At 39.4% G+C, this 15,008-nt stretch overlaps 1 protein-coding gene across 1 annotated transcript in view; it reads left to right on the forward strand.

The window, feature by feature from the left end:
• Nucleotides 1-15,008, forward strand: part of CUL5 (cullin 5) — a 103,402-nt gene that overhangs the window by 66,106 nt on the left and 22,288 nt on the right. The window contains 4 exon segments of the mRNA XM_023208177.3: nucleotides 2,314-2,407; nucleotides 4,566-4,696; nucleotides 5,614-5,721; nucleotides 10,412-10,476. Coding sequence (XP_023063945.1) covers nucleotides 2,314-2,407; nucleotides 4,566-4,696; nucleotides 5,614-5,721; nucleotides 10,412-10,476 — 398 coding nt within the window.

The following is a 15,008-nucleotide window of genomic DNA, read 5'->3' on the forward strand; positions in this document are numbered from 1 at the left end:
GGAAGTGTTTAGTTGGGCCTATTCCAGCGATGTTATAGAATAAGATACTCAGCAGTTGGGGCAGAGATTTCCACCTTGCAAGGCAAGAGTTTCTTTACCACTTTATATGTGTATTCTTTTTTTTTTTTTTTTTTTTTTTTTGTCTCTTTTGAGACGGAGTTTCGCTCTTGTTGCCCAGGCTGGAGTACAATGGCACGATCTCAGCTCACTGCAATCTCCACCTCCCAGGTTCAAGCAATTCTTCTGCCTCACCTCAGCCTCTCAAGTAGCTGGGATTACAGGTGCCCACCATGCCTGGCTAATTTTTAGTAGAGACGGGGTTTCTCCATGTTGGTCAGGCTGGTCTTGAACTCTGACCTCAGGTGATCTGCCCGCTTTGGCCTCCCAAAGTGCTGGGATTATAGGCCGAGAGCCACCACTCCCAACCATGTGTTACTTTCTTAGTACAGAAATATACATGGATATGTGCATTTAAAAGTCATCAGCATCATTCTTGTAGATGAGCCTGAAAAAAACCTTTTTTGTTTTATTTTATTTTATTATTTTTTGCGACAGTCGCCCAGACTACACTGCAGTGACACGATCAAGGCTCACTGCAGCTTTGACCTCCCGGGCTTAAGTGATCCTCCCATCTCAGCCCCCCAACTCGCAGGGACCGCAGAAAATTCTTTATTCGGAAAATTTTAAGCATTTTTACAATCTAGGAAGAACAGTATAATGAATCCCCATTACCTAAATTCAACTTTAGTAGTTATCAACATTGTGTCAATTCCAAAGGAATTTTTAATAAAAAATTTTTAAGGGACACAAAATTCTCTCCCTTAATTTACAGATAGATGATCTCTGTTTTTCAGAAGAGATATAGCAGCCTTATTGTACTTAGCTTTAGTCCTCACAACCTATTAATTTCATCTGATCCCCAAAAGAGAAGTAAATAATTACATGACATGAGGGAGCAGGGATGAACATGATTTCTTCTGCCTCATTTAGATTTTCCTGATGGCCTCCTAGAGCACTAGACCCTGGCTGTCTTACCTGAAATAGTTCAACAGCCTCGTTACCATATCCCAACCACCCACTCCTTAACACCTGCCTTACTACCATTACACTGATCTTTAATAATGACTTGAGGAGAAGAGAATCTCATTGTGTTTATCCTCTGTTTAAAACTTCCTTGGGGCCAGGCCTGATGGTTCACACCTGTAATCCCACACTTTAGGAGGCTGACAGGGGGATCATTTGAGACCAGGAGTTTGTGACCAGCCTGGGGAACATAGCAATACATCATCTCTACAAAAAAGTTTAAAAAGTTAACCAGATATGATAGTACATCCCTGTAGTCCTAGCTGCTCGAGAGGCTGAGGTGGGAGGATCACTTGAGCCCAGGAGTTCAAGGCTGTAGTGAAGTATGACAGTAGCTATGTAGTAATGCCATTGTACTCCAGCTTGGGCAGCAGAGCAAGATCCTTTCTCTTAAACGAACAAAAAAACCTTACTTTGTTCTTCCTTCCCTACCTATAAAATAAAACCCCAAATCATAGGTTTTCATTCATAATCTGGTTGCAGCCTATCTTTCTAGCCTTCTCTTCCACTATCTATCCCTTCTCTACCATTTTAAGCTTCCTGGTATTCCTAGAATACGTAACCCATTTTAGGGCTTATACTTATTTTACAGGATCCCATTTAGATATCAACTTGTGGATGAGGCCATTTTAACTACCCTAGAAAAAAGTAGTTTCTAAGTTTGTTTTTATTTTATGTGTGTTTGTGTATGTGTATGATGCCACTTAACTGAGTTATACTTAGCAGTGTAGGTTTACTGCCCTCCTCACTCTCAGTTAGACAGTGTTCTCTTCGAGAGCAGGAATTATATCTTATTCTTGTCTCCTAAATACTTCTTTGGTGCCTGCATGTAGTAGGCATCCAATAATGGTTTGTTGAATGAATGTATTCACACTTCTAGAATTTTGTAACCTAATTCTAAAACAAATTCTCTCCAGACAGGAAGAGTTAATCAAAGTTTGGGTTTCTGTATTTTTATTTTGTGTATTTTTCTCTCCTCTCCTTGAGGACTTTTGTTAAAATGTCTAAAGAGAGTCTAGTTCTATAGTTTTTTTCTTTAGGGGAAAATACACTTTGGTAAACTAGTATAGCATATCCATCTTCAATAATCCTGTAGTAAAGGTAAGTGAAATCTACTTTCAGTATAATTATTTTTTTCTATTGGACAATATTGTTTTATTTTGTGATTTGAAATAGATTTGTGCTATACAGCCTATATAGTAGCCTTGACTAATTTTTGATATATTTCAGCTCATGGAATGCTGTGTAAATGCCCTGGTGACATCATTTAAAGAGACTATCTTAGCTGAGTGCCAAGGCATGATCAAGAGAAATGAAACTGAAAGTAGGTAAAACATCACATAAAGTTATCATAATCTTCTAAGAGGGTATCTTTGAAACAAATCACTTAGTAAGTTGCTCTTAGATAATTCTTTTCCACATAGGTATATGTGGAACTGTTAGAGTGAACTATACTTAAGGAAATAGATAAAATATTTAACACAGAGGCACTGCTAAAGAGTATATAAACTTAAATTTTAAACATTTTCCCTCTTAGCTATCGACATCTGTGTATGTGTATGGTGAATTTCTACTTTTTTCTGAAAAGCAAGACACTGCTTTTAAAGGCCAATTTAAACTGGAAACATATGTTATAGATTAGAACCAGGTATTTGACTTTTGTGTGGAACCTTGTGATGAATCTTTTCAGAAAGTAATAAAACACTCCATGTTAATAGTCTTCATCTCTATCCCCAAAAATACTTTTACGATTTCTAAAGGATTTTTTTATTGCTTCAATGTTTTCTTAAAAAGATATGTTTTGAGAGGTAGCAAGTATATAACAAACTAAAAAAAACAAAAATTGCACATATACCTACTACCCCGGTAAAACTGCTTTTAACATTTTTTTTGCTTTTGTTTTTTAAATAACTTCTGCTGAGTTTCCAGATTTTATTGTATTTAACTGCAAGGTCGTCCTATTTAATCTCTAGTTACATTTAAAGTACATATTTCAATTCACTTAAGTTCATACACTTTTTAGGAGTAATTCAGTAGTAAAAAGCAAGCTGCTTTATTGGCATAAACAAAATACTTGTATTCTTTGTGCCAGTCTAATTAGAGTTATGTCTGATCTATGTTGCACTTTTTTCAAAACGTTTTTTTTAGTGGTAATCAGTACCATGAGTTAGGGTTTTTGTGAAGGTCAATAAAATGGCATAACATGAAAAAGTGCTTTGTAAATTGAAAAATTCTTTATGGATACAGTTTTATATTCTAATCTCTAATACAGTTGCTTTCATAATTATTACTCATGTTATTTTTTACCTTTTGATGATGTGGCTATGTATTTAATATTACATCTACCTTATGAAATATACTAATCTTGTGTGTAAATAAATATTCCTTTGCATTGAAAATTGAATGACTCACCTTTTCTTTTGAGACTGGGTCTCGCCGTGTTGCCTAAGCTGGAATGCTGTGGCACGATCACAACTCGCTATAGCCTTGACTTCCTGGGCTCAAGTGATCCTCCCACCTCTCAGCCTCCTGAGTAACTGGGACTACAGCCGTGTACCACCATGCCTGGCTAATTTTTGTATTTTTTATAGAGTCAGAGCCTCACCATGTTGCCCAGGCTGATGTCCCCTGCGTCTGGCTAAATGAGCTTTTAAAGAAAGGAGTTGGGTTTTGCAGTATTTGATCACTTTTTTTATTTTTATTTGAGACTATCTTGCCCTGTCACCCAGTCTGAGTGCAATGGTGCAATCATGGCTCACTGCAGCCACAGCCTCCTGGGTTCAGGCAGTCCTCACACTTCAGCCTCCCAAGTATCTGGGATCAAAGACATGCACCACCACACCCAGTTAATATTTTGTTTGTTTGTTTGTTTTGTGTGTGTGTGTGTGTGCGTGTGTGTGTGTGTGTGTAGCGATGGGTTTTGCCATGTTGCCCTGGCTGGTCTTTTTAACTCCTGGGCTCAAATGATCTTCCCACCTTGGCCTCCCGAAGTGCTGGAATTAAAGTGTGAACCATCACACCCAGTCTGATCACTTTTAATTTGATTTTTTTTTAAACATAATTTTTAGACCAAGTGCAGTGGCTCACACCTATGATCCCAGCACTTTGAGAGACCAAGGTGAGAGGATTGTGTGAGCCCCGAAGTTTGAGACCAGCTCGGACAACACTGGGAGATGCTATCTCTACAGAATTACAAAAAACATTAGCCAGTGGTCCCAGCTACTCAGGAGGCTGAGGTGGGAGGATTGCTTGGGCCCAAGAGGTCAAGGCCATGGTGAGCCACGATCGAACCACTGTACCCAGCTTGGGTGACAGAGTGGGACCCTGTCTCAAAAACAAAAACAGCAACAACAAAAAAAAACTACTCCTAATTACATTGTATCCACAGAATACTGTTAACATTACAAACTTTTATCTAATGTTTCTCTAAATTCTTATTCTAGTAAATGAAATGATTACATGAATGTGTTCTATCCTTCCAGAGTTACATTTAATGTTTTCATTGATGGACAAAGTTCCTAATGGTATAGAGCCAATGTTGAAAGACTTGGAGGAACATATCATTAGTGCTGGCCTGGCAGATATGGTAGCAGCTGCTGAAACTATTACTACTGTAAGTTTTTTTTTAATGGCAATGATAGATATATATCAAGGCTGTTTTTTAAATGCAGGATTGTATAGTAAGTGGTTACCAGAGGCTGGGGGTTGGGGGACCAGAAGAGGTTGGTTAGTGGGGTATAAAGTTACAGTTCAATAGGAAGAATAAGTTTTGGTGTTCTGTGACCCAGCAGGGCAGCTGTAGCAAGTAGCAGTGTAGTGTATATTTCAAGAAAGTTAGAAGAGATTTTTTATGTTGTTACCACAAAGAAATTATAAATGTTTGAAGTGATGGATATGGTAGTTACCCCAGTTTGATCATTATAGTGTATATACATGCATTGAAATATAACATTGTACCTCATAATATGTACAGTTATGTGTTGATTACAAATAAGAACATTAAATTTTAAAAAATGCACAATTGAAAATTGATACTATTTTCTCAGTAAAACAGGGGGCCGGGCGCGGTGGCTCACGCCTGTAATCCCAGCACTTTGGGAGGCCGAGGCAGGCAGATCACAAGGTCAGGAGATCGAGACCATCCTGGCTAACATGGTGAAATCCCGTCTCTACTAAAAATACAAAAAGATAACCAGGCGTGGTGGCTGGGCGCCTGTAGACCTAGCTACTTTGGAGGCTGAGGTAGGAGAATGGCGTGAACCCTGGAGGCAGAGCTTGCAGTGAGCCGAGATGGCGCCCCCTGTACTCCAGCCTGGGTGACAGAGCAGACTGCGTCTCAAAAAAAAACACAAAGGAAGAAAGAAAAAAAAAGAAGTGGCAAAACAGTAATATTGGACCACCTTTTAGTTTTATTTTTAAGAAAAAATATCCCTAGTTTTAAATGAGTTTTATTAAAATTATATTTATATTTTCTCATTTTTTTGTGTTCTTTTTCTTTTAAAAACTTAATATAAAAACTTTTGTTTCTAGGACTCTGAGAAATATGTTGAGCAGTTACTTACACTATTTAATAGATTTAGTAAACTCGTCAAAGAAGCATTTCAAGATGATCCACGATTTCTCACTGCAAGAGATAAGGTATATATTCCTGTATATATAAAAAACACTGTTTTAAAAGTTTTACCCTCATAATTTACTTCTAATAATCAATTTGTATTATTTTGCTATTAATTATAAACTTAAAACTCTAGCAACTGTTATTTTTCATCAGTGGAGAACAACTGTATTTGTTTTGTTTGTAAGCATTCGTTAAGCATTTGATAGCCTTGTGAATTAGAATTTATTAGAAAGTTGCTTTTTTCTCATTTTTCCAAGAATATTTTTCTGTTTTTGAATATTACTGATCTATTGAATTCCTATTCATCCTTCCATTAAGACCCAGCTCAAAAAATACTTCCCCTGGAGCTTCCTTGATATCCTGCCTTGCTCCATAGCTCATCACAAGCAGAGTTGATTCCTCCATCCTCCATCCTTTCATGGGGCTCCTTCCAGAGTTACGTTATACTTATCCTTGTTTCCCAGGGAAGCGTTTGTATTGCATACCATCTTTTTCCATCCTCACTAGTATAGGATAATGATAATGAAACACCATACTGTCCTTAGCGTTTTATCTTTTTTAGTGTAATAAACCTATAAGAAGAAATTGCAGCTGGTTTTTCTCTTCTTTGACTACCTTTCATTACTTCCCAAGTCTGAATGATTCTAAAAAGACAACTCTCCAGTAGGATTTTTTTCTCACTCTTTTTGTCTATTTTAATTTTTTTTTTTTTTTTTTTTGAGATTGAGTTTCACTCTTGTTGCCCAGGCTTGAGTGCAATGGCGTGATCTTGGTTCACTGCAACTTCCACCTCCTGGGTTCAAACGATTCTCCTGCCTCAGCCTCTCGTGTAGCTGGGATTACAGGCACCCACCACCATGCCCGGCTAATTTTTGTATATTTACTAGAGGCGGGGTTTCACTGTGTTGGCCAGGCTGGTCTCAAACTCCTGACCTCAAGTGATCGGTCCACCTCGGCATCCCAAAGTGCTGGGATTACAGGCCTGAGCCACTGTGCCCAGCCTCTTTTTGTCTATTTTAAAACAAACAAATAGGCTGGGCGCGGTGGCTCATGCCTGTAATCCCAGCACTTTGGGAGGCCAAGGCAGGCGGATCACCAGAGGTGAGGAGTTCGAGATCAGCCTGACCAACATGGAGAAACCCCGTCTCTACTAAAAAAATGAAAAATTAGCTGGGTGTGGTGGCTCATGCCTGTAATTCCAGCTACTTAGGAGGCTGAGGCAGGAGAATTGCTTGAACCCTGGAGGTGGAAGTTGTGGTGAGCTAAGTTTGTGCCATTGCACTCCAGCCTGGGCAACAAGAGCAAAACTCCATCTCAAAAAATAAATAAATAAAATAAAACAAATAAATAAGTAGGTAAAGTAGGAAAGGAGTTAAGGGAGTATAGAAATGGTGGGGTGCTATGAAGTCTTAAATTGAGTAGCCTACAAAGGCTTCATAAGAAGCCAGATCATATAAGACTGAGCCATGGTAAGGAGTTAGTTTTTACTGTGAGTAGGATGGGAAGTCATTTAAAAATTTTAAACAGAATGGTAGGATGTTATTTGTGTATTAACAGGATCGCTCTGACTGTTGCAAAAAATAGACTGAAGGGAAGAAAGAAGGAAGAATACCAGTTAAGAACTTACTTACATAATTCAATTAAATGATGATGGAGGCTTGTCCCAGAATGATGGTAGAGGTGGTCAAAAGTAGTTCGATAATTCTTTTTTTTTTTTTTTAAATGCAAGTAGCTTATTTGGGAAATGGAGGGATGATAGTGTGGCATACTATTAAGTCAGCTCTACAGTGAGCTACTTGAACTTAATTCTGCAAGGAAACTTATTAAAAACACTGCTTAAAATTACCTCACCTATCAAGTGTTGAGTTCTTGAAATTTCCTGCCTGCCATTTGCATAGGCAACACATATTTCTGCACTTTTACAAAAAACACCTTTGGGTGCACGTGCAGATACTAATAGTGGGAAAAGTCTAAGGGATGTGGGAAGGTTTGACAGCATCTGCTACACCAGGTATGTGGCTTGGAATCGGAAAATAAAAATGACAACAGGCTTTAGAAGTGACTTGTCAGGGAGGTTCGCTCTGTCGCCCAGGCTGGAGTGCAGTGGTGCAATCATAGCTGACCGCAGCCTTGAACTCCTGGGCTCAAGCAATCCTCCCGCTTAGCCATCTGAGTTTCTGGGACTGTGAGCACACACAACTGCACCTGGCTAGGTTTTTAGAGTTTTTCTGTAGAGACAACATCTAGCTATGTTGTTCGGGCTGGTCTTGAACTCCTGCGTTGGCCTTCCAGAGTTCTGGGACTATAGACGTGAGCCATCACCCTGACCCGCTTTCCCTTTAGATCATGTTCTTTGAGAACTCTTCACCCACACTGATGCTGTCTCAGTCCTGTCATCTCACTGGTGAAGGAAATAAACATATCCATCATCTCACATAGTTACCCATTTTCTTGTTTTGTTTTGTTTTTGTGGCAAGAGCACCCAAAGTCTGCTTACTTAGCATGAATCCAATATACAATATAATTTTAATTTGTTTTGTTTTATTTATGTATTGATTTTGAGACAGAGTCTTGCTCTGTCACCCAGGCTGGAGAGAGTGCAGTGGCACAACATGGCTCACTGAGCTTCGACCCCTCTGGGCTCAGGTGATCTTCCCACCTCAGCCTCCCGGGTAGCTGGGTCTACAGGCATGCACCACTATGTTTGGCTAATTTGTAATTTTTTTTTGTAGAGATGAGTTCTCAATTATGTTGCCAGGCTGGTCTTGAACTCCTGGGCTCAAGCGATCCATCCACCACAGCCTCCCAAAGTGCTAGGATTACAGGCATGAGCCACCATGCCCAGCCCAGTATAATTTTGCTACCTATAGTTCTCATGCTGTACATCAGCTCTCTAGACCTTTTTCATCCTGTGTATCTGCTACTTTGTATCATTTGACCTACATTTCCTTGTTTCTTTCCCACCCATTTTACCTCTGGTACTACTCTTTCGTTCCTCTCACCATGTATTTGAATTTTTTTTAGGTTCTACGTATAAGTGAGATCATGCAGTATTTTTCTTCCTGTGTCTGGCTTAGTTCACTTAGCATAAGGTCTTCCAGGCTTCCATAGTATATATGTACCAGTTTCTTTATCCACTGATGGACACTAAGGTTGTGTCCATATTTTGGCTATTGTGAATAATGCAGTGAATGTGGGAGTGCAGTTATCTTTGTGAAGTGGTGATTTCATTTCCTTTGGGTATATGCCTAGAAGAGGGATTGCTGGGATTATGATTATGTTATGAAGATAGACTATTCAGGATTTGCTGTTGAATCAGATGTAGAATGTGATAGAGACTAGTCAGGGATGACACTCAGATTCGTGTTCTGATCAATTAGAAGGATATGTTCACTGCGATAAGGAAGACTGTAAGAGAAATAGGTTTTGGAGAGATTGTTGCAGAGAGATCAGAAACTCAGTTTTGAATAAGTTAACTTTGAAATATCTGTTAAACATCCTTGTGGTAATGTTGATTCTGGAGCCTAAGAGAGAGAATGGAGCTGGAAAAATACGTTTGACAGCTTCAGCATATAAATGGCTTTTAAAGCACTGACACAGGTTGTAATCACCAAAATAATGAGTGGAGATAGAAAAGAGGACAGGTCCAAGGATTGGCCTAGGGCATTCTGATATTTCATTGTTAGAAAAATGAGGAGTCATCTTTCATGAGAAGGGATGAATGACCAGGAGAATGTTATGTGCTAGAAGGCAAGTGAAAAAAAAGTACTTTCAGGAGGAGGGTGTGATCCGCTGTTTTAAAATGCTGGTAATGAATCAAATAAGATGGAGATTAACCATTGTCTTCAGCAACATGGAATTGCAAGAGACTTTAACAAGAACCTCGTGTGTAGGCTGGGTGTGGTGGCTCACGCCTGTAATCCAGCACTTTGAGAGGCTGAGACGGGTGAATCACTTTAGGTCAGGAGTTCAAGACCAGCCTAGCCAACATGGTGAAACCCTGTCTGTACTAAAAATACAAAAATTAGCCGGGCACAGTGGTGCGCACCTGTAATTCCAGCTACTCAGGAGGCTGAGGCAGGAGAATCACTTGAACCCGAAAGGCGGTGGTTGCAGTGAGCTGAGATCAGTACCACTGTACTCCAGCCTGGGCAACAAGAGTGAAACTCTGTCTCCAAAAAAAAAAAGAAGAAGATCTCACTTGAGGGTAGGCATGGTGGCTAACCCCTGTAATCCCAGCACTTTGGGAGGCCAAGGCAGACAGATCACATGAGGTCAGGAGTTTGAGACCAGCCTGGCCAACATGGTGAAACTCCATCTCTACTAAAAATACAAGTTAGCCAGGCGTAGTGGTGGGCACCTGTAATCCCAGCTACTCGGGAGGCTGAGGCAGGAGAATCGCTTGAATCCAGGAGGCGGAGGTTGCAGTGAGTGGAGATCGCGCCACTGCACTCCAGCCACTGTACTCCAGCGTGGTTGACAGAGCGAGACTTCATCTCAGAAGAAAAAACAAACAAAAGCCTCACTTGAGAATACTGATAATTATGATATGACAAAGAACTTGCTAAAGTCTTTGACTAGGCAAATTGTTTGGTCAGATATACCATTAGAAATAAAAACTAACATATTTTTTATGTGTTTTGGGATGTATAAAAATTTATCTGTATATTTTATATATTAAAAATATTTTATTCCAAATTATTTTTGCAGGCATATAAAGCAGTTGTTAATGATGCTACCATATTTAAACTTGAATTACCTTTGAAGCAGAAGGGGTAAGTTTTTTAAAACCATACTTTAAAAATACTTAAATTTTCTTTAGTGTAATAGGGATTAACTAGGTATGCAAAGTACCTTGTTAGGTTTGTTTTTGTTGTTAGTTGTGTAACTTTTGCTGCTTTTGGCTGTTAAAGTTCATTTACAATTTTTTATTAAATTATTTTACAATACAAAAATTGACTTTATTTTTTCAAGTAGAAAAAAAATATTCCTAATCTTTTAGGATCTCTACTTGTTTTTCCCTCATTAGTCACTAAAAGTATTCTATTACCCATGGAAGCATAGAAAATGACTCAATTTACCATAATGATATAAAAAGAACTCAGTTTTAATGTAAACTTTCCTATTACCATTTTAAAAAATTGTTCTGTAATTGGTAAGATGAATATGCCTGTGCTAAGTATAGCTTATAGAAAATCTGACAACTGAAATCTAAGCTAGTTATAGCACTTTCAGAGTAGTACTAAATAGCAATTAAGGTTAATCGAAAAAAATCTTTTGACATACTTCTAAGAATTACCATTTTAAAGAAATTTTATATATAATGCTAAAATATTTGAAAAATACTGAAAAATAGCGTTTCTTAAGAACGAAAAGTAATCAGGTATTTTTCATTTAGTGTTTTCATTTTGTCTTTTTTGAGCAGTGTATGTTGCTTGAGTAATATTACAATGGAAGACATCTGAGTCATACCATATTATAATACTGACATATTTTAGAAGGGCATATTATTATGTTCTCTTTTATGAACTGTGAAATATGTGAAACATAGCACTGCGTCTTGACCATCTGTTCACATGAATAGATAGATCTTCTTCATTCTCTTTCACCCAAGCATTTTTTGTATTATTTATCTATTTATTTATTTTATTTATTTATTTGAGGCAGGGTCTCACTCTGTCACCCAGGCTGGAGTGCAGTGGTGCAACCTCAGCTCACTGCAACCTTTACTTCCTGGATTCAAACAATTCTTATGCCTCCGCCTCCCGAGTAGCTGGGATTATAGGCACACGCCACCATGTCCGGCCGATTTTTTTGTATTTTTAGTGGAGACAGGGTTTTGCCATATTGGCCAGGCTGGTCTCAAACTCCTAACCTCAAGTGATCCTCCCACCTCAGCGTCCCAAAGTGCTGGGATTACAGGCATGAGCCACCACACCCAGTCCCAAGCACTTTTTTAATGAAAATGTTCAAACTTACAATAGAGTTACTGTAGTTGCTTTATCAAGTGTGTATCTCCCTGTATAGATCCATCAGTCAACTTTTTAAGTGTGTTTCTAAAGAGGTTGCAGGCATCAGTAACCTTTAGTCCCTAAATACTTCAGCATGCAGTCATTTATTGAATTTGATGTTTATGTTTTTAGGTAAAATTTACATACAGTCCCTTGCATAAATCTTAAGTGTACATTTGAGTCAGATTTGACAAATGCCTATACCCCTATTAATGTGTATGATGTCTTTATCGTTGTATAAAATTACCTCATGTCTGTCCCCATTCAGTCCCACCCCACCTCCTTCCAGAGGCATCTGCTGTCCTGATTAATTCCCTCAATATAGATTAGTTTTACCTAATCTAGGACTTTGTATAAATGAGATCATACATTGTGTACTTTTTGTGTAAAACTTCTTTCATTCAGCATTGTGTTTTTGAAATTCTTTTATGTTTTGGCATGTAACAGTAGTTTGCTTTCCGAAGTGGTTATTCTGTTTTATTCTTCCACCAATAGAGTATGAGAGTACCAGCTGATCCTCATTCTCACCAATGTTTCATGTTCTTTTAACTTTAGTCATCTGGGATGTATGTAGTGGTATTCTTAATGTTTTAATTCCCATCTCCCTCATGACTCTTGATGTTCAGCAATTTTTCATCTTTTTTTTTGGTAGGGGGGATTCCTATATTTTCCCTTATGAAGGGTCATCATAGCTCACTGCAGCCTCCACCTCCTGGGCCTAAGCAGTCCTGGTTCAGCCTCCTGAATAGCTGGGACTACAGGCACACACCACCATACCTGACTAATTTCTTTCAGAGATGAGGTCTTGCTATGTTGCTCAGGCTGGTCTCGAACTCCTGGCCTCAAGAGATCCTCCTGCCTCAGCCTCCCAAAGTGTTGAGCTTACAGGCATGAGCTACCATGCCCAGGCCTTTTGCCCTTTTTTTTTTTTTTTTTTGGTTGTTTGAGATGGAGGCTTGTTCTGTCGCCAGACTGGAGTGCAGTGGTGTGATCTTGTCTCACTGCAACCTCCGCCTCCTGGGTTCAAGTGATTCTCATGCCTCAGCCTCCCAAGTAGCTGGGACTATAGGCGTGTGCCACCATGCCTATCTAATTTTTGTATTTTTAGTAGAGATGGAGTTTCACCATGTTGGCCAGGATGGTCTCGATCTCTTGACCTTGTGATTTGCCCGCCTCGGCATCCCAGAGTGCTGGGATTACAGGCATGAGCCACCGTGCCTGGCCCTTTTGCCCATTTTTAGTTGGATTCTTTGTCTTTGTTGCTGAGTTGTAAGAGTTCTTTATATATTCTGGTACTAGATCCGAATCAGATATATGATTTGCTAATATTTTTTCCCATTCTGTAAGTTGTCTTTTCATTTTCTTGATACTGTCCTTTGATGCACAAAAGCTTTTAATTTTAATTAAGTTCAGTTTACCTATTTTTTTCTTTTGTTGCTTTTGCTTTTGGTTTCATATTTAGATCGTGAAGATTTATTGTTACTTTTTTTTTTTTTTTTTTTTAAGAGTTTTATAGGGCCGGGCACAGTGGCTCACACCTGTAATCCCAGAACTTTGGGAGGCCAAAGCAGGTGGATCACTTGAGGTCAGGAGTTCAAGACCAGCCTGGCCAAGATGGTGAAACCCTGTCTCTACTAAAAATACAAAAAATTAGCCAGGTATGGTAGCTCATGCCTGTAATCCCAGCTACTTGGGAGGCTGAGACAGGAGAATTGTTGGAATCTGGGAGGCGGAGGTTGCAGTGAGCTGAGATCATGCCATTACACTCCAGCCTGGGTGACAGAATGAGACTTCGTCTCAACAACAACAAAAAAGGGTTTTATAGTTTTGGCTTTTATATTTCAGTCATTGATCCATTTTGAGTTAGTTTTTGTATATGTTGTGAGATATAGATCCAACTTCATATTTTTCATGTGGATATCCAGTTGTTCCAGCACTCATTGAACAGTCTTTGCTCCATTATCAAAAATCAGTTGACCGCTGGGCTCAGTGGCTCACACCTGTAATCCCAGCACTTTGGGAGGCCAAGGTGGGCAGATCACAGGTCAGGAGATCAAGACCATCCTGGCTAACATGGGGAAATCCCATCTCTAAAATAGAAAAAATTAGCCGGGCATGGTGGCAGGCGTCTGTAGTATACAAAAAATTAGCCGGGCTTGGTGGCGGGTGCCTGTAGTCCCAGCTACTCGGGAGTCTGAGGCAGGAAAATGGCGTGAACCTGGGAGGCAGAGCTTGCAGTGAGCTGAGATGGCGCCACTGCACTCCAGCCTGGGTGAGAGTGTGAGACTCCGTCTCAAAAAAAAAAAAAAAAAAAAAAATCAGTTGGCCATGGATGTATGTGTTTATTTTTGGATGCTTAGTTCGGTTCCATTGGTCTATATATTTGTCCTTATGCTGGTGCCGCATTGTTGTGATTTACTGTAGCCTTGCAATACGCTTTGAAAGCAAGACGTGTGCATGTTTCAACTTTGTTCTTTTTCAAGATCATTTTGGCTATTTGGGTTCCCTTCTAATTCTGTATGAATTTGAGAATCAGCTTTTCCATTTCTGTGAAAAAGACCTTTGGAATTTTGATAGGAAATGCATTGAATTGTATTAATGTTATGTCTCCCAATTATGAAAATGGAATTTCTTTTTATTTGTTTTTTATATTTCTTTCAGCAATGTCTTATAGCTTTCAGTGTACAAGTCTTCCACATTCTTGGTTAAATTTATTCCTTGATATTTTCTTTGGATGCTGTTGTAAATTGAATTGCTCTTCCTTCCTCCCTCCTTCCTTTTCCTTTCCTTCCCCTGCCCTCCCTTTCCCTTTCCCATCCATCTTCTTTCTTTTTTTTTTTTTTTTGAAGGCAAGGTCCATTGTGTCACCAAGGCTGGAGTGCAGTGGCGCAGTCGTGGCTCACTGCAGTCTTGCTCTCCTGGGCTCAAGTGATCCTCCCACCTCAGCCTTCTGAGTAGCTAGGACCACAGGTTCAGGCCACAACACCTGGCTAATTGTTTGTGGTAGAGATAGTCCCTCACTGTGTTGCCCAGGCTGGTCTTGAACTCCTGGGCTCAAGTGGTTCTCCCACCTTAGCCCCTCAAAGTGCTAGGATTATGGACAGGAGCCACCGTGCCAAGCCTGGAATTGTTTTCTTAATTTCCTTCTGGATTGTTCATTGCTGGTGTATAAAAAAACAAATGATTTTTTTTTCCTGTTTCTTTTTTTTCAGGCAGGGTTTCGCTCTGTCACCTAGGCTGGAGTGCAATGGCATGATCACAGCTCACTGCAGCCTTCACCTCCTGGGCTCAAGCCT

This window comes from Piliocolobus tephrosceles, chromosome 13 (assembly GCF_002776525.5).
Source record: "Piliocolobus tephrosceles isolate RC106 chromosome 13, ASM277652v3, whole genome shotgun sequence".
Classification (NCBI taxonomy): Eukaryota; Metazoa; Chordata; class Mammalia; order Primates; family Cercopithecidae; genus Piliocolobus; species Piliocolobus tephrosceles.